Source organism: Centroberyx gerrardi, chromosome 23 (genome assembly GCF_048128805.1).
Source record: "Centroberyx gerrardi isolate f3 chromosome 23, fCenGer3.hap1.cur.20231027, whole genome shotgun sequence".
Classification (NCBI taxonomy): Eukaryota; Metazoa; Chordata; class Actinopteri; order Beryciformes; family Berycidae; genus Centroberyx; species Centroberyx gerrardi.
The window spans coordinates 12,001,074-12,026,896 of NC_136019.1; the positions used below are offsets into that span (position 1 = coordinate 12,001,074).

Genomic DNA, 25,823 nt, shown 5'->3' on the forward strand with positions numbered 1-25,823 from the left:
TGTTTTATTTATCTTCTCCCCCCCATCGCAGATAACATGCTAGATATCATGAGCGCAAGGGGCGTGGAGTGAGAGGGGGAGAATTGCAAATGTGTGGGATGATAATGGAGAGAACATCTGTCTTACCCTCTTCTCGATTAACACAGAGTCTTAAATAGGGCTTTCGAGGTGGGGGTAGGATAAAGAAAATGAACGTACAGAGGACACCGCTGGAGGTCAAATCTCCCACACCTTGCTCATGTGGGAACTGCAGTCCACAGCCAAACCACTTTACAGTATGTTGGAATTATAATGAAGCAATGAATCAAGGGCAGACGGGACAAACGTTTTTCATATCATCCATTATTGTCAGAAGACCATAGTGAAAGCTTATGCTATTAAAAATACTTGCTCTCTAGATATTCTAGAAAACGTCACGCAACTAATATGCAAGAAAATGGTGGAATAGCACACATAGCATCAACCACAATCTATCACTCTACTTAGAAAGAAAAGATGGTGCATCAAGAAGCCAAATTTTCTCTTTTGTGGTCTGGGTTAGTTTTGACCTGTGACTGACCAAATGCAATTTTATATTTTGGCCCTTACAGCACAGGCACTGGTGTACTAAAACTCATTTTAGTCCTTTATACTGATTCATCCTTCACTCCTGGCTCATCTTACCATCTGAACGACTGCTTGTCCAAAGCACACAAGAGTCAAAGTCTAATCTTCAAGCACCAGTCAAAACTCTGAAGATTCAGTGCGCTGGCTGAAGAAACCAAGAGCAGACATGCACATTAAGACTGAAAATCTGTTTTTGCATGTCAAATAATTGGGAGGGATATGACATCAACTTTGAACGACGCCTCTGAGATGGCCATTAACTGCTGAGGCCTCTCGCCTAATCCTATTTTCACTAGCACCATGTAATCAGAACATATAGCTGGAAGACGCCCAATCACATCACTTGTCTGCCATGACAACACTGGTCTCAAGCTGGGAAAACCGCCACAAACATGCCGGATAAGAACCAACACGCTGTCACTCAGCCAAAGCTTCTCACGTGTCAATATCTGTTACCCGTAAAGCACAACAAACCCACCGACAAGCGCCACAGAATCCAAAAAATGACAAAAGGGACGCTTTTAAAACAGAGCGGCAAGTGAAAAAATCGGTCCCTTTCACACTAAAAATGACCGTCAGGAGAGATTACTTGTGCTCTAACATGCAGGCTAATGGAACAGTAAATATCAGAAAGACTCTTTAAAGCACTGAAAGCTTTTTACGCAGCACACAGATTAGACCCCTTATCCTCAGCTAGCCATGCAGAATGAGCACATGATTGAGCATGGCATAAATATTGTCTTCATTAAATTAAGTGTCGGGCTGGAGCTCTTTTTTTTTTCTGCAACACAGGACGCTTAAGCAAGCTTGTCTTCACAAAAATGCTGTGTGGTCGCTTCATTGGCTCACGTCGGCGTCCTTCCAATGCCCCTTAAAATGACAGTCGGGCGGTGTGAGGTGGCTGCACAGTAGGGAAGCGCACTTCAAAGCAGGCCATTTCATCTTCGCCAAGGCTGTCGGCCTCAAGTGGAGCATGAGATAAGGAAAATCAATACTCTATATCAGGCTTCTTCCTTCAAGCCTTGCGCTGCTCTTTGTGACAGCACATTCGAGCCGGCGCCTGAACTCTGCCCCAATTAACTGTTGTACAAATTTCAAGTAAAATGCTGCGTATTTATTCACTTCAAACCCTTCCTCGTTGTGGTGCAGTAGAAAGGAAAAATCTCGTCGGCTACAGTGTCAGATACAAGTTTACATCAAAAAGTATTAATTGACATCTGTAGCAACCATGACCACAGAAACCCATCGCCAGAAAAAGGAACATGATGCATTACTACTTTGGGATAGAGATATGAGATATAAAGTAAACATTTCATTAAAAATAAAAAAAAAGGAAATAAGAATCTTTCTGAATCAGATGCAAAGCGCTGCAGTGACTTGAGGAATTACAACGCGATTCCCCAATCCAACTTCTGCATTTCAATACAGTACAAATTATTGGCATAGATTATGTCAGTACATTTTACATAAAACAAAAAATAAATATATAAAATCACCTGTTGTGATTTCTGTTGAAAAACATAAAACATTCAAACCAGGAGTCAGTGGTCAAATGTCTACTTCAATCAAGAAGCTAACCACAGCAATTGGTTAATGAATTCTCAGGACACTGGGAAATGGTATATCTAGATGTAAAAACAGGAGGGTTTTCTCCGAAGAGGCCCACTTTGAAGTGAATAGGGAAGATCGAGGGAGAGCAGAGCAATTAATTGCATTAAACAGAATGATGGCGGCTGTGATTTGTGCTTAAGCTCACACCTTTACACAGGGACGGAGTAAACAAAAAACAAATTGAAAATAGTTCTAGCACTTGCAATATTAAGGACTTCAAAAGACAGAAAGGTGGTTATGAATCGCATTCTTCTATGATGAAAAAGTAATGATGGGATTCATTCACAAAATTGCATTGCCCTTCAACTTATTTATTGATGTACTGAACATGGAAAAAATCCAAAGTATCCAAACACAAAGTAAAGAACATGTACATCCTTTTAAATACTCAACAAAAGATATATTCTATTCCCAAAATGCTGTGAACCAAGTCAGACTGTACAACTTCAAATAAATAATCATTCTCACATTAAGAATTGAGATAAGAGGGGTGGGAGGGAACATTTGTTCATGCCGGGCCATCAAATTGTAGCACAAAATGTCAGACCCCAAACATCATGAATAAGTTGTCAGTTACAAAAAGAAAAGGTTACTTTCATTAATGAGAGGTCAGGCATGAAAAATGCAGCCCCTACCCCACAGCAGCAAGTATCACAACTCATCTAGACTTAAAGTTTAACTTTTACAAGTAACCCAAAGAAGGAATAGATAAACAAGAAAAAGCAGTTGCAAAGATAATTATATAATGCATAGCACACTGCTCATTTTAAGGGGAAGCATGACTAGTAATTGGTTTAAATACCAAGCAGGATGCAGGTGCAGTATTCAGTGCATCTAAGGCTTGACCAGCCTCCATTTGTTCGAGATAAGCAAGATGTTGTTAGTCAAACTCTTGCAATCCATTTTGCTATGGTCATGGAACTGCTTCACCGTCCTTCCCCAAAGTGAATAAAGCAATATACACCTTTTTACGATTTTAAAGACAGGTTATATGCATTACGTATATATGAGTATGAAAAAAAAAAGGTAATCAAATAGTTCAAAACTGTGGTTTATATCCATTCTTTACCACATAAATATATATATCTATAATGTTTATATATAAAAAACAAAAACAAATAAAAATGTCTATAGTTTCTTAATACCTTTTTACGAAGCAAGACTATCTACAGACCAAACAACCAACAAATCTGATGCACTGTAATGCTAGTCCATAGGACAACAAATCAAGTATTTCAACTGAAGGGAAACGACTGAAATAAAAGGCAATATCCAAAATGAAAATACCTTACATACTCCTTAAAGAAAAAAAAGCACTTTGCAATGAAGTCCAAACTAGAACCAAAATAAGTTTGCCAAATACTCAACATAAAAAAGGACTTATTTACATAGCTCTAAGCTCAGGAGTAATCCGTTCTATTCTTCATTCAAACTAGTTTTCTTAAGCTGCTGCCTTCATCGGCTTGTCCTCCTTAATCTTTCATACAAAGTAGGTAAAAACCCTTATTGGTTGATATTAAGACAAAATCTGTCTAATGATATAGCGTAAGTACACCACAAAACACCATGAGCTCTGTCTGAAGGGAATCCTTTAGGAAGAACTGATTTTTATCCCCCATTTACCTTTTAAGATATCTCCACGTTATAATTTTGCATGCACTTTTGCGAACAAACCTTTGTATTTTTGTCCGTTTCCAAATCAAATCGGAAAGCGAGTTGCTAGTCATATAACAACCAGGATGATGGGACGACCCACAGATGATTTTACAAATGAAACCAGCACTGCCATTGATTCTAGAATCTAAAGATAATACAAAGATCTCAAAAGGTATCTTTTACATCATAAATCTCTCCAGAAATTTCAACCACTGCAAACTTTCTGGTAAAGTTCAAAAGCTCACAAGGTGTCATATGAAGATATTTCTCAAAGTATCCAAGTCAAAATATTTTGTTCCAGGTCCAGTAAAAAGTTTCTCCAAATTTTTCTTTTTATAAAAATAGATGCTTTTTAAACCCACATCAAAGAGGTTCTTAGCTCTTTGGCAAGGTACTGCTTTAAGAATTTTTTTTGTCTTTTCTCCATTAATTTTACAATAAGCAACATTATGCAGCCAACCAATAACCAACTCATATTACGATAAACAGAATACTTACAAAATCAACAAAACCGCAAATAGTTCAAAATAAGTACTTGCTAACCACTGAAGGCATAACGCACCTAAGGCAAATCAGGACACAGAAAAATACAAAGTAAATCACTACACAAAGCCTTACAAGACTTACTGTTTCAAAGCAGATGTGCAACAAAATGACAAAAACATATTAGTAACATTTTAGAAGGTCCATCTGTAAAGACAGCAAGAGAATGCAACATCACAGGCATGAAAACCTGCAGTATTTTTTTTCTGTTTCAACATAAAGTATATCAAGAAGATTCAAAGCTTAGCAATGAAGGAAAAGAAAAGAAAATCACATTGTTGGACGCTAAATATCGTTTCCTTCGTAACACTGATTTACAAAGATGTTTTTACTAATGTAGAAAGTTTACGGTCGGTACGTTTCCATTTTCTGTTCCCATTTTCTGCAGAGTTTTCTAGAAACAATCTGAGCGGGTATTAGGCTTTGTGCGTTTTGTTGGTTTTGAACGAGACTTGCAGAACTCTGTCCCCAAGGCGGTATCCATTCAAGCTGGCGATGGCCACGGCTGCCTCGTCGTAGTTAGTCATGGTGACAAAACCAAATCCTTTGCACTTGTTTGTGTTGAAGTCACGGATGACCTTGACATTTGTGACCGCACCAAATGGCCCAAACATCTGCCATAGGATGCTTTCATCTGCGTCTGGAGCCAGGTTGTAGACGAAGATGCACCAGCCGGTGCCTGCGTGCCCCGGGATGTTGATGCCAGCCAGGCTGGTCACCCCGTCAATGGCCATGGGGGAGAACCTGCTGTAAAAACACAAAAACAGCGCGGTTCAAGACAAGACCAAAAGCGAAGGCTAATAGGCCTTTTTTAAAGACAAGAGATCATGTCGACAAGCTCAACAGAATCTGACAAGTCTCTACAGGCGTCAGTGGTAGCCATACTTCATTCTGAGTCTTGTTTACATCGCTCTTACACTTTTTAACACACAAGTGTTAAAAACCCTTTCATTCCATAAACTTCTTTTCCATAAATCATTAGACGATCAAGTTCTTCTATGCCAAGTCTGAATATTTGCTCTTCAGCTAGGCAATTATTTATGAAGTCAGCCTTGTCAAAAATCAGTTGAGCTGCATATCGTAACTGTGCAGCACATGAAGAAGGTTTAAACAGACAAGAGATGTAGCTAATGTGCTCACACTGATCTCCAATATCAAAGCTAGAGATTTCAAATCCAACTTCTCCTTCCTAGCAAATGGTAGCCTATTAAATCAGTTTTCTGCGCTCACTGTGTGCCTAAGACCTGGTCTGTCTCAAGTATAAAATGACAGATTTCCAAAATGGACCATTTCTACCACAGCATAGGGTCATTTCCTAAAAAACTTATAAACAGGCAAATTTTAATGGAAAATAAAGAACCATAAAAAATATGGAGTTTGTGCCAAGACTACAATAAAAAAAAGGCACACAAAAGCCCTGATCTTTGGTAAATGTGGTTTTGCAGTTTGAAGAAACAAAATCCAAAGTGCATGGAAAGGCCATGAATTATTGCAGCAGGTGTCACATGAGATTAGCTGCTCCAGTTGGCCTCTCAGGGAACATCCACCATGACAGGTGTGCTCCCAGCATCAAGGACCCGGAGAGAGATTTGGCAACCAAGACGTCAGCCAACGAGCAGGAGAGAAGAGAAATCACAAGTCTACTGTCGCCAGTGATGGGCCTTTGAGCTTTTAGGGGATTGAACTTCAATCATGCTCTAGGAAGGCATTCTATGAAATTGAGCTCAGACAAACTGCTATCCTGGTGAACCCTGAAAGGCATCTGACGCAACAAAGTTTAAAACAGGACAAGATTGTCCATAATAGATCAAGGTAAAGAGGGTGGAGCTCAAAATACAAGTATGCAATTTTGTGCAATAGCAAGTAAGAGATTGTAAAATTCTGTCATTTGTTATGTAGACAAGCAGTGTAGACAATGCTTTAATCTAGAAATGATGCTGTGACAGCATGCCAACAAAAGAAAATCTGAAACGCACTGTAGCAGTAGCCTATTTAAAAGCATGAAAACACACATTTAATAAATCTTATGAATCCAGCTGTGTGTGAATGGCAGAATTTCGTCATATTTAATCTGTGGCACTGTAAATAAAGGGGTCAAAGAGGCACCCAGTGGAAGAGTATGTTGAGTCAGAGGGGAAGTGATTGCCCAGGGTTACAGGAGCAGGTAGGCCACTGACTAGGTGACACGTGACCCGTCACTGGCCTTTCTCCTGCCAGCGTGAATCAACCTCACAGCCAGCAGTGTTCGCCCCTGACCCTCTCGCTCCTCACTCACTCATACGCTGTCTCACACCTTCAGAACACCACTTGCTGTACGACACGGTCTGACACAACACGCACGCACACAGATATATGCCAGTGTTTTCTCCTACTACTGATTTTACCTGCCAACTCTCCCCACCAAGAAGAGCTTCCACCCTTTCATTTGTATTGTTGGCAATGGAGATTTTAAAGAGTAATTTGGTCTAAATGTAGTTTCAGACTCTTTACCATCTTGCCAGGAATAGTTCTTTGAGGGGCACTAATGCACGCACACAAAATTATTTTTCTTTGATCAACAACCTCATATTGAATCCGTGCCACCTATTCCCATGCTGTGTTTACTACCTACACACAATGCCAAGGACTCATGAAGGGAAAAAAAGGAAAAGAAAAAGCCGAGATGTCCTACCCAACTCCCTCATGTTAGGCCTGAAATTTCCCAGGAGATTAATTAAAGCAGAGTAAGAAATCTGGAATAAAGTAATCAATGTACCTTTTGACTCCATAGGCCATGTTTAGCAGATTGTCCAACCTAAAGAAAAGTGCACACAAACACACATATACATTAGTTCCAATACACATGATGCGTTTCATGAGGTTGATGAATACATTTTGACATGTGTTGCTCAGGATGGTACAGAGATGAATCAATAGCTGTGTTGCCATAGCTCAAGTAGAGTCAGCTGTTGTACTCGAGTTATTCCCAAGACGATCATGTCCTTATTAACCTGCTGACTTTTGAACTTGTTTATCAATATTCTACCTTCTACCTACACAACATGGCCGACAGGAGACCTTCACTTAATACAGAGAGCAGAAGGTAGGTTGAAAATACTGCAGCAAGGCTTTTGGTTTTCACAGCACATCACATGAAAACAACCTTAATTTTTAGACATTATGAGACTAGATATTTTGAGATTAGGCAATTTATTTATGAATTTATTTCCACATTTATGGCCAATAACTAGCCTTTCAAGTCCAAAAAAAAAACAAAAAACCTCAAACCACCTGTTGACTTAACTATCCAACAGAGTATTGTTCATCTCAGTTCCATGTTTGACAAAATCCCCACAAACCCAATAGTGTAGTCTGCAACAGGAGGAACACAGCAAAGTTTATAATGTGAATATGGAGATGAATTATTCTGTCCAGAGTGCTGATGAGCTCCAACACAGAATATTTTCATAATACTGCTGTGAGACAATTTAAATGCTAATTTCAATAGCCTCGGAGGGTCAATAGATTCAATATCAGTAGCAGTATTAACTAGACTTGGCTCTAATCAGATTTTGTTTGGGTTTTTTTTTTTTGGTGTGCCCCTTTTACCTGAAGCGCTGTGCCTGCTGTGCGAGGGGTCCTGGGTACCTTCGATTGGGTGACTGATACAGCTGGGACAGGAGCGCCTGGCTGGTCTTCTGACTCGGGTTGTTGGCAAACTTGACTGTAATGGGCTCGGTGGCGCCGGGCGGCTTCTGGCAGTTCAGACCCTTGATGGCCTCCTCAGCCTCAATTCGCCGGTCAAAACGGATGAAGCCCACCCCTCTGGAGACACCTGAGGAGAGGACATGAACAGATGGTTATTACACTCAGTGCCTCCGGACAGACATACCAACGTTCAACACCGACTTGCATGGTGGAATTCATTGACACACATCAGAGGAGTTTAAACAATGATAATACGGCAAAATATAATATGGCAATTTAGGGACGCACCAAACTAGGGTTTTTGGAGCTGATTCCGATTACCGATTTAATTTAACAGTATGATCTGATCACCGATCCAGTCAACGACTGAAACAATGCATTTTCCTGTACTTTCTACTAACAATGGTACATCATGTAAATAAACAGTAAAATTTCAATATATGACTGTTTAACAGAAAGTTCTTATGGCTGCATGACATTGCTGGCCTAGCCATGTGTAAATGAATTGTTTTTTTATCCAAACACATCCTATTACATTTGTGTGTGCTTGATTTAAAAAAAAAAAAAAAAAAAAAGACTGAGGTGTTCACCTCTTGCCGCTGGAAGTGCATGCAAAAAGTTTTTCATTGAGGAAGAAAAAGGCCAACTAAAAAACATATGGGCCCATTCTCCATTTAAAAAAAAGCCTGCCTGCAATTACTTTCAAATGAGCACAAATAACAAATGTGTGCCTATAATGTGATCGGGCAGCTGAAACGGCGCTCAGACGATCACCGATGACCAATTTGGAACATCTCATCGGCCGATTGATCAGTGCATCCCTACAAACATCAACTCTAAATGTTACACTACATCGGAGCTACTCCCAGCTAAGACACATGCTCTGCACTGGTGGTCTTGTATTAAAAAAAAAAGGTAACTCAAATTGTCCTGACAACAAATGACATATGGAAGCTTTTTCCTTAATCCTCGCCTGAAAGAACATTGTACGTTGCAGCAGCAGGTAGGGACAGAAGTAGCGTTGGGGAAATGGCTCGGTGAAAAATTCTGTTTATTAGTATTTCATAAGGATTCAGTTTCCACATGGCAGTTGGGAAATGGAGATTATAACTGTTCTAAATGCATTTTATTTCCTGCCATGAAACAGGCATTGCAGCTACACCTTGGGGATGGGAAGAGAAAGGGAGGGAGAGCAGGAGAAGGTAAGTGCGGGCAGTGGGGGAAATTGGAGAGGAGAAAAGAAATTACCAGGCATTGAGTCCTGCTACTTCACACCCATTTCATATTCTATCCATCTATGCATATTTATGAACACCTCCAGTGGAAAATTGCATTTTTGGGGACCACATACTGCCTCCTCTGATGTATTCCTTGGGCCTGGCTGTGGCATTTTCTCAGGGAGTCAGTGAGGGAAGGAGGGGGAGGAACGATGCAATGTGAAAAAGGGGGGTGGGAAATAATAATAATAATAAAAAAAAAACAGAAGGGGGAGGGGGACTGTTGTCACGTTCTACTCACCGGTCACCTGGTCCACCAGAATGCGTGAGGTAATGATGCGTCCATACTGAGAGAAGAGCTGCTCCAGTTCTTTCTGAGTCATGGTTTTTGGCAAGCCACTGACGTACAAATTTGCATCTCTGATGGAGGCGGAGCTCGGACGCGCATAGGAAACCTACAGCAGGAGACCGTTCACATGACCACTGGTTTTTGCTTGTGCAGCACATTATAGTCAATTTCAGCACTGCACACAGTAATACACTCACACACTTCTAGCATGAACTGGCTGAGAGGGGGGTAGGCTATCAAATTTCTGGTTACATTTGTTCAGATTACCAGATGAGAGCAGACACTGTGGCCTATTTCTGTTAGAGAGAACGCAAGCACAAACTGGTCTTTAACTTTAACGAGCTCAGGTCCAATTAAACAGTAAACTCAAACGGACTGATTATGTAGACCACATGATGTTGTACATGCAACAAATTATCATACAATATAGCATGACAATGATGACAATATGGAATCAGAAAATGACTAATGCATCATGCAAAACACGCTACCTTTGCCAGAATATATGCTGTCATAAGCGACTTACTTTCAATTTCATTTCTTATATTTTGATAATGTATTGTGCATCAGATTGTATCATGGACTGAGCATGCTGTGATAAAAATATACTGCACTAAGCCAACACTACGCTGTAATAACTATGATAACCTATTAGTTACATTGATGAGAAAAACAAACAAACAAAACATTCATAAGTGCCCCTAAATCGCCTCTGATGGATCCTTTAATGTTTCGTCAAATCAAGGCCAGCATGCCTGAACAAAGAGGGAGAACAGGCAGAACGGGACTAACAGTGAATATTTCTGTGCAGATGTATATATTAAAAAAAATATCTTAGTTTATAGGCTTGAGGGGATTTCTAGGACAGACACAGCATGATTGTTTGGTAAAAACTTTCCAAAATAAAGCATTTATGGCACTACTGAATCCATTTACTCAAGTCGATGCCTGTGTTGTTGTGACTTGTAACAAAGTAGCCACTCTGCGACTAATCTTATCCATTGCTTTTTCTGAAGCCGTGACATATTTGGAAGGGGCGTTCTGGCGCCCTGGCACTGGGCTAAATAAACGTCCAGCGTAGTCATAAATCAACATTTGTCCATAAACACAGGCGAGTAATAGAAAACGGAGGGGGACCAGATAGTCATCTACCAGGTGCTGTGGATCAATACATCATTACACCCCTGAGTAGTCATAAATTCATTTTCCTCGGTGCACCATCCTTTTTTCAGAGTCATGTAGACATTCAGGAACTCGCATGAAGGCACAAGCACCCACACAAACACACAGTGCCTACATTTAGGAGTTGATGTGTGAGGATGGCTTGATGGTGCTTTTGCTGGGGATTGAGTGTGTGTTTATGTGTGTGTGTATGGACAGTGCGGACTCTGACTGCCGCATCTTGCTATTCCCTGTGCCTGGTGGCTGCAGGTTCTTGACAGGGCCGTCTATTATCTGGAGTGCACCGCCGCTGTATTTAATTACAGTGTCAGACCTGCTAAATGGTCCTACACCAAACCCCTTTCTGCAATCTTACCCGATGGATTGTATCAATAAAATTCACTCGCTTTAATTAAACCTCCAAATAGGATCCCTTTTGGTGTTCCCCGATCAATGAGACTCCCACTCGGTCGCCCCCCTCACTACTCCCCCTATTCCTGTCCTGAAGGGAAGGCAGACGAGGTGAACGTGAAGCTAACCCTCCCTCCCTCCCAGTCTCACCTTCACACTTCATTTGATGCTAATATTTGCAAAGTATATTCCTCTACCTCACTGGGGTTTATTTGCACTTCTGACAGAGCAGCTGGAGAATTTTGGATGATGTGTGATATATAAAAAAATGCTCCCATGTTCTACTTTCAGAGGTGTGAGCTGAAGAGGAGAGGTAGAGACAAGAAAAAGCTGTGTTCTGTTTGATTCATGCAAATGAAATGGTGCAGCTCAAAACATGCCACATCTTCCAGCCTCAATATAAATGTAAAGTAATCAAGTATGCAGCGCACAATTTGGTGCCACTCAAAGATCAATTTATTATCACTAAATACATTTTTGCCTACAGCCATTTTCTCCCCCTCCAGCCCCAGCTTCGGGAAAGACTGGCTGGTTCCCTGTAAGGCCACTGTGGAAAATATCACATCTAATAATCTGGCTCCACCATCCACAAGTCCTGCTTCACTATATGAAGCAAATGAGTTTTTCCAGCAGCACATTGAGTCCTACATTGCCTGATGAATGCTAATGGCAGCCACCTCCCTCTAACGGCATCATACAGCAGTGCTACAGCACATGCAACCATAGAAACAGTTCTGCTCTACTTGAGGCCCAGGCAAAGCTGCCTGTGCCCAGATTAACAATAGGCTCCCTTTCCTCCCCTCATTTCTCCTCCCTCACTATGCTTTGACTCCAACCCAGAGATCTGGATGTATATTGTATGTATGAAATTTTTGCAAATGGTTGTGAATGGAAACAGATTTAAGCAGCTTGAATCTGACTAGGATATTCTGTCTGATTAGGTGATCTTATTGGAAAAGGGAAAAAAAAAAATCTCTTGCAAAAACAAAATAATCAAAGAATAAAAATGGCAACATATGTTAAAATGAAAGGCCATTACATGTATGACATCTTACCTTGATGGTTTTGGTCTGAAGTCTCAGGCCATTTAAGGTATTGATGGCTTTTTCTGCGTCCTTCGGGTCCACATAATTCACAAATCCATAACCTAGGCTCTGCCCTGCAATAAGACCAGAAATACAAAAACCATACTTAATTGAGGGTAGTTTTACATGAATGAATGCAAACCACACAGTCAAAATGTATTACCACTTCATAGGAGCACATGTACAGCATCTTCCTTTCACAATTCATTGCTGGATGCTAACAATGCAGTTTTACTTGACGAAAAAATGGCAAATTTCATTGATGCCACTAGGACACAGAACCTCGTCACATACAGAAACAGTGACAGCCTTTACTCCTTATCCAGCTAAAGCATGCCACAAACCCTTTCCTTCTTTGTATTAAAGCTCAAAGAGCAGAGTATGTAGAGTACAGGAGGCCACAAGGCCATCTCCAACAAATGCCTATTTGGCTTAGAACCTACAGTCTGTTGCCAACTCCTTGACAAACATGTCTTAAATTACCACCGACAGGCGATTCCTCTGCTTTCACACCAACTCATCTCAGGCACAGTGCAGCAGCTGAGGCTCAATGTGTTCCCCTCCCTCTACAGTTTATCTCTAAAATGTACAATAGATTGACACCCACTCTTTATGTGCACAGAGGCAATTCAATTTCCTCCACCCACACTGCTGGGTCTCTACGCAATTCCACTACCGGTCAAGTTCACCAGCGCAATCAACTTCAGCATATTAATACATAAGCAACTTGAATTATATCACACTTTGTACAAGATCAGTTGGAAGATAATATTTTCACATATCCACAGTCTCACTTTTAAGCACATTATTACTACAAGAAAGTTTCACCTGGGGAAGAAAAAAAAACGTCTACATCGAACAAACCCATGGGTAAGGAGGGACTCAACTGGGGTGGAGGGTGGCTGAATTTTTTATTCACCTCAAAACACATTTTGCCCATTATGGTATTAATGGGGCAAGATTAATCTCTTCAAGATACTCAAAGAGAGACATAGCTAAACAGGGGGGAAAAAAAAAAGAAAAAGCTGCAACATGGGTACACACTCGTGCCCCCCTTATATCCATTATTCCCAATCAAACGATCTTTTTTCTTTTTGACTGGTAAACTAAATCTATATCCATTTTGCATTTTTGTAAGCCACACTGGCTTTTGCATATTTTGGACTGTCAGGCTGTAACATATGCAAATATGTGTGTGTAAAATAAGTATGCAGATAAATATTTATATCAATATGGAAAATAAGAATTTGCAACCAACGATCAACTTGGCACTGGCAGCACTGCTAGCAAATTAGCTTTACCCCGCTGGTACCCAATAGCCTACATGCATCCATACTGGCTTTATCTGGCTTACCAGCATGAGTCACTGCTCTCATGGGTTCCTCAGCTGTGATCAAGAGAAGTTCATAAACTTAATTTCACCTAGCATCTCGGGGACCACTATAGCCAGGAGAAACACGCAGAGCCTTTGAAATGAGCTGGTGAGATGACACTTTTACTTAAGCCTGGAGGGCAAACACAGCCTGCCTCACTGGGTTCTTCCACATGGTGTGTGTGCATGCTTGCGTACTTACAATTATGTCTTCCTATGGAACGTCTCAACATTTGCTACTCGAGTTAAAACTGTGACTTAAACATTTGCCTATAAGGCATAACAGGCTCCCAAGTTGCAGCTGGCAGAAGAGGTGGAGGACACGTGGTGGGATGCACTTTTGAACAGCGGACGGCTAAAGACTAGCACTGCCCATAGAGGTAGGAAGGAGACGTCAAGGGTAAGCTGCAGCAGCAGCAGCAATACAACAGCATTTCAAGCTAAGAGGAAGACATGCAGCTCTCTGGTGATTACTTAACATCTGACGTAGCACCAGCACACAGATGTAGGTTGGCTTAAATACACTGCCACAGGGCCAAGGGAGAGACGAAAAAGCAACACAGTCTAAAGGGTTGTGCAGTGCTGAAACTGAATCAGTACACCATCCACATGAAATGACCTGAAGGCTTTGAATAAAATTCAAGGCTTGAATAAAATTAGGGCCCTATAGTTTGAAACCATTGCCAGAAGAGTTGTTTGAATTCAAACTCTTGCTGGTAAAAACATAAAATAAAAATAGGAATAGATTAATACTGTTTAATTGGCTTCCTTCATTGTTGATAGCATGCTGATCAGTTACTGCTGATATGCAACGCAGGTACAACATCCATCCATAATGCAACCTGCATGATCACTGGATGACAAAATATACTACTCATCCGTAGGGAACTATGACAAAATGACTGACAAACTATACTGCTCATCAGTGAGGAACAAACCATTTTTCTGATGCAGTGTTGGGAGCAGGGCTCTAAAGTGCGACCATTTTGATTGCAAATGCGATCTAAATTGAAATTGTGCGACACGGAGATGCAATTTGAGTTTACTAGTGCGTCTAGAAACAACTTTTTCTTTTTTTTAGCAATTTCTTTAGAGCAAGCATGGCAATGGCTTACCTGTTATCTGTGCTAGCCGATCAAACGTCACCTTGACTATGTTTAGCTCAAAACGGTTTCTATAATTGTCAGAAATCAAATCCCCTTCCTGAGGCTTCCTCTCATAAGACGGCAATGAGGCCAGCAGCTGACGCTTGTGGAAAACACGCTTTTCCAACTGGCTTTTTTTTTTTTTTTTTAAATATAAAAAGGTTATTTTTGTTTTAATACGGGTAATACCTCCGATCACCATACTGATGTTAGGAGCCTTTGGAGTCCTGCATCAAACAGACCCATCTCTACACTTTGTTTCAGTGTTGTGCCAGTGCAATAGAAAGGAGCTTGCTCCTGTTGCATCTCATCTAATCCAACAGAACCTCCCGTTGTGAAGGTGAAACTTATGATTCTACGCTCCACACTTGCTTGCCTGTGTTTGTAACGTCTGTGCTAGACAGTAACTTAACACTTTTTTTAGTTGTCACAGATGTGTAAAATTGCCCAACACTCAGATACGAGGTGAACATGAGCGCAATGCCACTCATGGACACGCACATTGCCCTACTTGCCAGTTAGATTTGACTCAACAGTTGGGATTTTCTATAATAACCGAGTTGCCGAAATGTGATGTTTAGAGGGCACAGAACATGGAAGCCATTTACACAACTGATGTACATTATGTTACTGCTTGACATAGTGCTGATGTATGTTTCTATTTCCCATGTCTGGATATCTGGTATATACAGAATATGAAAGTGTAATTATTTTACAGCATTTCTCATTTTTCAAAACAAAAAAATTAAAATTACAAATAAAGTAAGGTGTTCCTTCAATTTTTGGGGTGCAAATACATTTTTGCTGGTGTGCCTCAGTTTCTGAGCACCAGAGCAACATTTAGAGCCCTGAAGAGCAGAACTGACAGAAGCAGTCTTCTGTGTAATGCACTTCCAACAATATGCTTTTATTCCCCACCACGCTACTGTGTCCAGATAACAATATAATCTAGTTAGCTATGCCATTGGGTTTCCAGAGATATATTGTGATATTTTAATGTCATGTTATCATAGAGAAAAACAACAATGGTAATCCATGTAGGTGGTTCAGGGTGTTTCAAAGAGGCAGATACTATTATTCAATAATTTTACGTCTAAATTTACAGTATAAACCCTCTTAGATTCAAAACTATTTAACACTCAACTAAGTGACAGCACTATTAACAACTGACTGACTTCTACCAAGAAATGAAATATGAAAGAAAACATCAAAACAAAGCAAAACTACAATGACAAGCAGTCTGAAAGGTCTATTTATACTTTGTTACATCTGTTCTTGCCAACCACAAACATTTAAATTGAACTTCTAAATCCCTAAATAAAGTAACAAGAAGACATGCATACAGCACCAGCACCAAGGTGGGAAGTCATCAGCCACTTGCTGGTAAATTTTGGCTGCGACTGTCAAGTTTGTTCACTCTGCCAGCCACTTTAAAAATTAGCAACCTTGATTTCCAGACGTCCTATCCTAAAAATCTTGTTTGGTGGAAAATGAATCAGTGGTTGGGTGGTCTATAGACATAAAATGTTTTCTGCTCCAACCAACACAAAGGTTTAGTTAAGCCATTAATCAGCCAATATCTGTTAAAAGTACATTTCTACTCCCCCACTATCTACATCTCATGTGAACGTCACTTTTTTCCACTTGAGATGCGTGAGGGCTTCAAGTACCGCCTCAAGTCCTTTTCACTCTAGGTTGATTTCAAACGGCTTGTTTCATTTAGTTCCCAACACTTAAATTATTTACAGTGCTACTTTCACACTTGCTCTGCTAAATATGTAGCCTATCAAGCATGTTTATGTTCAATCATGCACAACACAAACGAGGATCACTTGTCAATTCAGCTCAACCCATTTCACAAAATAACAATCAAATGCTTTTCTTGCATGCATGGCCCAACAACTACTTTCATCATCACTACATGCCAAACACCTAAATTCAGCCATGAACACGCAATGAGAACGCCCCCCTTCCTTCTACACCTTGATGTCACTTTAATTTACAGAAAGATAAAATATGAAAGCTTAGATTTGTATATAAAGCAGCATTGGCTGTGTGGCACTCCAATTGAGCTACCACTTACTTTTTAACTGTACAACACAAAATAATGGTGTTAAACTTCATGAGTTCTTTACTATAAATGAGCCTAACATAGGCATTCACTTTTTAAGGGTGGTGAGAAAACCTCACGAAAGCTATTATGTTGTGGTTCTAGGAAATAAACACAGACACATCCATGCTAAACACAGAGCATTTACATTTTCCGACTTGGGAAAAGCCATTACTAGTTGCAGTGACCAGTAGGGAACACACAAAAGATGGACTCTTATGAATCCTGGTCAGCTATACATAAGCATTGTGAAATATTTAACATTATGAATATTTCAAAGTCAGAGGTGGTTGTGTGCACATCTTCCATGTTCATTTAATGAAGCTGGACTACCCTTGGTGTCTCAAAATAAAAAGATGATCTATAATTACAAAAGGAATACAGACTCAATTCAAGAAGGCCTCTCAAACAAAGCTAACAGCCTCCTGCCCTCCTGCCTCTGTTCACTGGGAGAGACTAGTTCACTAAACTGATGCTGTGGATGTTTCAGGGAAAAATGCAAATGAAACAGATGCTTATTCCTCCTCAAAAGGCTAGTGAGGCCCAGGTCCCTGACCGTCAGACTGCGTTATAAGAAGCAGATGGGGGAAGGTCTAGGTAACCTTGACCAACACAGCAAGCGGTAAGAATCCAGCAGCCTCAGCCATTATCTACCCGCTCACGTCCGAGAGGCCATGTCAGCGTGTGCCTCTACCAGCTGCATCGATCCCATTAAAAACCATCTCAAGTCATATTTTCTTCTACCTGCCCAAATATAAGGAACCTTAATATTCGATTGAAATTTGACTCCACAGAGTTCCTTGGAGGTGCACCAACTCTGTAATGAAGAACCAAGGAAACAGTCTCTTTCAATAGGAAACCTATATTCCACAGTACCTGTTCAGGTTCCCTGAGGCCCATTTCTTTACAATACCATTTTGCTAGTGGCTCAGGAGAGGATGCACAACAGTACTACACTACAAATTAAACCAGTATATTTAACAATTAAATCAGTCTTTATTGGAGAAAGTCAATCTGGTTTGCTGCTGGGTAGGTTTCATAATGTTACCGTGTGAAGACGGCATCTAATAACATTCTGCACACTAAGACCCTCCTTTTGCCTCACTATTGGCTGGATTTCAAAATTAAGCATTCATTGGGGGTAAAAAGCAAAGTTCCATAATTAATGATGCTAGAGATCAAAAGAGATCAAATACATAGAAGGGAATTCACATACTGTGCAAGCATAAACAGTAAAAACTTTTACTGTTACTTTTATACTGTTGGTAGGTAACTGTTACATTATTTGGGTTCAATGTTGATAGTTCGGGAGGAAAAGGTTGTCTTAACATTACTCTTCTCCAAGATCAAGTCTAAATGTGACCCTGTCAGAACTGAAAGGTCAAGTAATCGTGCCGAAATCTCATTTTGCCCCAATTTTAAATGTAAAATAGATAAATGGAAATAATATCAGAGCAATGAGTATCTGTTGGGCCCCAACTATTAGCCAGCCATAGCAGCATAAAGAGTTATTGTCTATACGTTACCTGTTATTTTGTCTCGAACTAGTTTACAGGACTCAATTTCTCCGATGCTCCCAAACAAACTCTTCAGCTCCTCTTGGGTCATGTTCTGAGGCAGATAGTTGACTATCAAGTTAGTTTTACTGTCCTCTATGCTCCCTGACTCTACAGGAGAGGAGCAGTTGTTTGAGATTGTTGAGGGACCGTTGCTCGTGTTGTTGCAAGTTGGCCCATTGGACAGCTGTGTTTCCATGGCAGCAATTACCTGCTAAAGAGACAGAAAAACTCAAGTCAGAGCCACATGCTAATTAAAGATAATCAAAACAGCAACAGATAGTGTTAAAAAAGGACGCTCTTCACACATGGCGACATTGTTTTGTTGGAGTATTAATTTTGTTGGCAGAGTGATGTATAACTACAATTTGTGGTTCAATCAAACTTGAACTTATTTCAACATCACTGCAAAACATCATTGTTATGTCAAGAAACCTAAGCTCCAGAGAGCAATGCATAAGTAAAGAGTATTTTTTATGGTCAGAAAAAAAAGACATTTCAAAACATTTTGTTCTGTTTATTCTTGTTGGCCATTAACATTAAGGCTGGGTATTGGCAAGGACCTCACGATACGATTGTATCACGATACATTGCGATACGATACATATTGCGATATGTTGCAATACTCTACATAATATACTGAAAATTTAAAAATAGAGCTGAAAATACAACTTGCTGTGTACCACCTGGGTAGTCTAATATGTACATCACATTATATTGATAACTCAGCGGACAAATTGAGTCAAAACTATTTAATTCAAAGGGATTTGAGGGAAATTTAAGGACATTTTAAATCCGTTTAAAACATGAATAATTGTTTTTTAATGTATCGATACGAGGGGCTGGAAAATCGATACAGTATCGTGGAAAAAAATATTGCAATACTCAGCTGTATCGATTTTTTTGCACAGCCCTAATTAACATATGAATGAGGTTGCTGTCCTTTATCCAACTACTTTTTCTTAGAGTAAAATATTTTGGTGCGGTACAGTAGAACTCAAGATCAATATTACAGGTCACTAACACTGGAAAAAAAAAAGGGTGTAATGAGCTGTGAAGTTGCAAATCTGGAGCGTCTTTTTTTTTGTGATTTTTGTTTTGATATTTGGCCAAATGTGAAATGGTTAGATCTACCACAGGTTTAAAAAAAAAAAAAGACTGCTCATTGAATTCCATTTCTGTTGTATCACTAAAAACAAAAAAAAAACATTAATGCTTTTCTTATTTCTAGGTAGACAGATGAGACATTCTATTCTGAGGCAAAGAAACGCTCTACTATAATCTGTCAAAAAGGAACACTTGATAAAGCAGTATTAACGCTGGCACGTGATGCGTTTAAAAATATCTGTCAAGGGTAAATGTAGCAGCCAAAGTGAAACATTTCATTCAGCAAAAATAGCCTATCTGGAAAAGCAGAGCCTATAGCAGCGCCAATCTGCAGCCATCAGTACACTAGCATCGGACAACAGGCCTTGAGCAATATGGTAATTAGTTTGTAGCCGAAATCCTACATGTTAAGGCAACCAGCAGCAAGTTAATGTATGAAGAGTCATCCTTTATTAACATATCCAGCAATGTGCAGAATGCAGGTCAGTTTAATCACACCACCATCCATATTATTCTTAGGCCATCACATTTTGACAAATACATTGTGCACAGAGGCCATAGAGCCATAATTTGAAAAGTGACAATAGACAGTTTTAGACCATACCAATACAGTCACATAGCATATGAATGACTTGGGAGCTTTTCATACACAAAACCCAAAAACGTGCCATAAATTCAAAATTGAACACGTGATTAATTTGATTTGAACGTCCAAACATGACTGACAGCTAACGTCATTGGTATGGCCTGAGCACTGAGACAATGAGCAGGCCTTCTGGCCATCAAATGAATTCAAGAAAGAAGTGCCACAGACCCCAGTCCAAGGCTCAGCCGCCCACGAACCACTTCTAAGCAGAGAAGCCACATCGCACAGTCTGACTGCCATGTTAGTTTGGAGTTGCCGTCTGCAAATGTGGACACAAAAAGTACTTCATGTTAGATCAACAAGAACAAAAGCAACAGTCAGTGGTGATCACATGTCATTGTTGGGGGGAGGAGGGGGGTGGCTATTTTTTTGGAACTGGCTGTCCATGCAGATTGGCTTAAACCAGGGAGAGGCAAAAGGCAATGTTTCACTTAGTCACAATTCATCTTCAGCAAGGAGCAAACAGCAGAACCAAGGAATGTAGAAATGTTCAGTCAAGAGAGAAACCTGGCCACAAGAACAGGGACAATAAGCATGAGGAATGGCAATTAGTAAAATGGATGGGGGGTGCTTCACAGAGAGGTGCACTGCAATTGGACAGCACAAATCAATCAGTCTGCTCAGTTTGCCCACATCCAGCAGATAGAGCCGCTGCTTGAGTTACGCTGACACACATCCTGCATTTGTGAACCAAGTTTAAAGAAGCACATAAAGTACTAACACTGCACACCCTTGTACATTTGAACCTCTAACAACGTAATAATCTGCATATTTCCCAGAGATCTTAAAACATACCCATGCTCCTATTAACAAACCAATGACATGTGGATACATGAAATCGCTAAGGTGAGATGAGAAGCCAGAGCTTACTAACAAACATCTTGGCAAACCTAGCCTAAGGCTTGTAACTGACTTAAATCACCACAATAAATAGGGTAAAAATCAAGCCACACTGGTTCAAGATCTATTCAGTTTTGTTGATATAGTAGCAAACCTAGGCTGTCTGTGATGGGAAATCTTACTACAGTCAACTGACATGCCTCAGTGCATCATTGGCCACCGACAGGACATTTTGTAATGCACCCTGTTTATAAGCCAATCATGTTATCATTCAAAATTCCAATACTTCAGTAGTCTACAGACTATCACATATTAATCCAGCATCTATTAATATTCGCCTTCTTGGAAGAGCAGACTGCTTTAGGCGCATTTGCTATAATAGCTTCAAATTGTTCAATATTAAGGGTAATAAAGGTGAATACACACATAAATGGCTGCAACCCACTCCTCTGAGTACAAAAGCGCAAGACAGAGAATGTTGCCACTGGCAACAGCCTGACATTGAAATCCATAGTTGCATTTGAAAACTTTGGTTGCTTCGGTTTGGTTGAAAGACAAATGCTTTAGGCCAATCAATCAACTGTTCGCAATCTCTTATGTACACAGCAGTAAGGTGATGATTTACTTAATTGTAAATTAAAAATTGGGCTATTCTTAAACACACTTTTGCTATATTATTCATACAAAACTGAACCCCACTTTCCATACGCAAATTTAATGAAACAATGTTTTTAAATGAGCCAACAAGATCATATTTCTACTTGTATAGAGTGACGTATATTTTGTCTTTCTGGCTCTGATGTCATTTGTTTGTTGTGATTAACTTTAATGTTATTTATTGGATTATTTTTTACCTTATGGATCTTTCTTTTTACTGTTTTCAATATACTTCTCTATATATCTGACCCTTCTGACTTTGTCTTCATCCTCTCAATGTAGGCTATTGCACAACATGAATCATAATAAATGTGAACTATGGGTGAAATTAGTCAGAGGTAATGCAGAAGCAGCTCAAGTTGGCGGATAACACCGATTCCAAACTATAGGTTTATTACCATTTGCTATTTACCCACTGGTGCAGCCATTTGCAGAAAGAATGTGGACCAGTGGTTCCCATACAATGTTAATATTTGGGCAGCCCGCCCAGGTAAATTAACAGTCTGCCAAGTAAATTTTTGTTTTGGACTCATTTCAGATGCCGTGATGCATGAAGCTGGCGGTTCTCGCCGATTTAGTTTTCAAACAATCAAGATTTAATGGTGCCAAGTGCCATAAGCATGTTAGTGAACTACAATGACCAAAATTCACTGCACCTATGAGGCAGCGCATTTGTGCTCCTTCGAAATGCAGTGTGTCTATGCTGACACAAACTGAGTGGTGAAACATAGCCTCGATAATCAGAAGAAGTATAATAGTCAGCTACTGGTGCAAAGCGATTAGCATGTACTAGATTGAGAGACTTCAATGCCTACATGTTAGACAAACATGTCCTTTCCTCCTTAGCTGCAGTGTTAGTCATTCTAAAAACAGACCATTCCATTGATTCCATTGAATTGATCAATTGAAAATATCAATTAGTTGAGCTGTGAAGATGATTGAAAATGGCCATCCATATGCCTGATCCATACTTCTACTCTGACATTTCAACATTCAGGCTAACTATGCCTTGTTCATCTGGACCAGTAGGGAGTTTTTTTTTTTTTAATCAATTCCTGGCATGGCTATTTTTTCAGGTTTTTCAATCTGCTGTAGAAAAAAAAATCAAAAACATTCAGTGTCATTGTTGTAAAGCCCAAGTGCAAATACTTGATTCAATTAATTCCCCGGCATGTCCCTCAACCAAGGTCAAAACCCACTGGCTATAGAACCTTAACAAAAATAGAAAACTAGAGCCCTGCAGCAAACGGCTCTAACTCCTACATAGTTAGGACCCTTTACTAGAGAAATATGGTTCATTCATTAGAGGAAACAATGGGCCCACTGTAGTGTATATGCACGTCAAGTGGAAAACAAATTGTGCATTGGGATATTATGGCAACAACTGGGAGGTTCAACAACAAGGACTGCCCAATGGCCCAGGGCCAGTAAGAAGTTGACTTGGGCCAATTAATTGGTCAGTACCTTGGGCCAGTAGAACAAAATGTTTCTGGTATTACCATTTCACGCACGGCGATAAGCCTGATATCTTTGACTCTCTGCTCTGCAACTGGCCCACTTTTGTCTACATTGCACTTTGTCTGACCAATCAGGTTGTACACCACCTCAGAGTTGATCTGGGAACTCAGTTGTGTGGAGCAGATGTGGCGACGGGTACTTTGAATTAATAAGTGAAAAGCAAATAGTTTCTTTTGTTGTGGAAGCAACCGTTTCTTTGGGTTGAAAACGATGAATCACTCTCATTATGTTTGTCGGCCATTTCCAAATAAGGCAGATCGAGCTAGCGCCTTTATGAAAAGGTACCACCAATCACCACAAACACTTGATGCCCACAGTAAGTACCAGCACCACCACCTCCTAGCCGGTGTGTTGGACAAGCAGCTAGCTGACAACCATCCATCCTGTCAGATTAATGTACTGGAATGGATTGGAGAGACTTACCAGTCTCATGAATAGCCATTCTGGTCTTTGTTTTATTCAAAAATAAATTATTAACAATCATTTACTTTTTCGTTTTTCTGTCCTGCTGTTAATATTTTAAACCTAGTCTCAGCTAACAAAAACAGGGTTCAGAGGATTGACAGTAAGCAGACTGTAACATAACGCATGCATTTATATGTAAACACTCAACTCTGGCACAATGAACAGATAAAACAGAAACTTTCACAAAACCAAATTAAGGAGTCATGATTACCGTGATTATAACTCAATTTTCAAGACTTCTATGATGACGCTAGCAAGCATGTGCGTGCTAGCAACAAACTAGCAGGCTAGAAGTGTACCGCGAGAGAGAGAATAAAAGTCTATGGAGCCAAAGCATGAGGAGCCAGTGATACGTTTAGTTTAGTCCGCTGTAAAAAAATAAAATAAATAAATATAAAAAATCTGTTTTTGATGCAACAGGCAGGTTAGGACTCATTCATTATCATTTTTTGACATTTGACAAATCCAAATACTGAATATCGTACTGACAGCCTTATACTGTATAAGAATGAACGGCAGCAAATGGCTTCTTCTTAAGGTAAGAAAACGATACAACTGACATCTAAAACTATGCTCACTGTGTGCAGACACCGCCAGGAATACTTTAAAGAGGGGCTACCTAGATGTTTGGCACAAACTTAAAAAAAAATAAATAAAAAGACACACACACACACACACACACACACACACACACACACACACACACACAATCCTTTAAAAATAAATAAATAAAAATGTTATTATGCAGGCAGAAGACCAAGACAGTGCATAGGACCACCTTATCAATAGTTTGAAGTGAAGCCTAGCATATCATGAGCCCTATGGTCCTACTAGATGAAATATCATTCCATCTTCCCACCAACAACTTTGTCTTGATGTAGGCCAACAATTCTCCCTCCATATCAAACCATTGCCAAAAGTTTTCTTATGATTAGTTTTCAGCTTCAACAGATTAAAGCCTTCCTGATTGTGCCAAGTACAGTCGACACCAACTCACAATACACTGCAAGCATTCCAGTCGTGGAATGATGTGGGCCTGAACGTCACAGCTCATCCGAACTCTCCTGCTGCTCTTTCCATCTGTTATTTGTCTCAAAGTATGAAACCAATAAGAGCCTGCAAAAAAACAGCAGGTCTCCATTACTGCTTTCACATATCAAGTCTTTGCAGTTTCAGTTAAGATGACAGAAAGGGCACAAGGACAGAAATAACAAAAACCTGAGTGAGATTCTGAAAATTTTCAATTGCCAAACTACACTTCTGAGGAATTCTCTGCTCCACGAGTCCCTCCCCCGTCCCACTTGCAGAGAGAAAAGCAGCAGATCACAATACAAACATGGCAGAAGAGAACATATTGTTTTTCAGGAAAATGTCTTGCTTCAATCTCCAATTCATATGTTTCACCTTTTATTCTAAGTACAAAGTACAAACATTGGCTATTGTCCCGCTGGAGATACTGCCACAAGGCAGAAATATTTCATTAGATAAACACTTGGAAGAGGAAGCTTGGCAAGATGCCTCTCCCCAAAAATTTCAGTGAAGGCTTTCACTGTGTGCAGCCAGCCAGCAGCCTCCTCCTAGTGCTGGCATTTGAGTACGGAGCATCTTGTTCCCCTGGAGGCCTTGCCTCGCGATTTTCGTCAGAAACCAGCCCCAGTTAAAGATCATGAGGTTCTTTTTTTGTTTTCCATCATTGCTAGGATAAACCCATCCACCTACACAGTTTTACCCCACTGAGCAGGCTCCCTTTTAGGACTCATTAAAGTGTAGCATGTTTAGTTACTGGTACTCTCAGATCCCACTGCCGTCTCACAGGGGGGAGAAAAGCCGCCGCACGCAATGTTACTATGAAAAGAAACAATCTGTTTGAGTGCAGAAGATACCCAATTTGGGTAGCACATGTCTATTTAAACAAGGTAAATGCTTTTGACTGTTTGACACCGCCTAACGTTGTCAATATTGTCAATATAGCCATGCGCAAATACCTCATACGTCATAGCTTTGCCATATTTTCACATGCAAGTGGTACATTAACTAAATTACCATAGGTACTGGAGTTTTGTTTTGCACCTTAGCCATAT

The 25,823-nt window shown here is 40.1% G+C and overlaps 1 protein-coding gene across 6 annotated transcripts; it reads right to left on the bottom strand.

The window, feature by feature from the left end:
• Nucleotides 1–4,832: 4,832 nt before the first annotated feature.
• elavl2 (ELAV like neuron-specific RNA binding protein 2) lies at nucleotides 4,833–20,526 on the bottom strand. 6 transcript variants are annotated; one of them, XM_071902722.1, is made up of 7 exons: nucleotides 20,431–20,526; nucleotides 18,480–18,723; nucleotides 12,297–12,400; nucleotides 9,622–9,775; nucleotides 8,005–8,230; nucleotides 7,172–7,210; nucleotides 4,833–5,163 (listed from the first exon to the last, which is right to left on the bottom strand). In XM_071902722.1, exons 1-7 carry the CDS (start codon nucleotides 20,500–20,502, stop codon nucleotides 4,833–4,835), a joined length of 1,170 nt encoding a protein of 389 aa, XP_071758823.1. In that variant the 5' UTR covers nucleotides 20,503–20,526. The 6 variants fall into 6 exon arrangements, with proteins under 6 accessions (XP_071758823.1, XP_071758798.1, XP_071758788.1 ...); XM_071902697.1 differs by having other exon boundaries at nucleotides 4,833–5,160; nucleotides 18,480–18,720; nucleotides 20,431–20,502; XM_071902687.1 differs by having other exon boundaries at nucleotides 18,480–18,720; nucleotides 20,431–20,502.
• Between the last annotated feature and the right edge of the window lie 5,297 nt (nucleotides 20,527–25,823).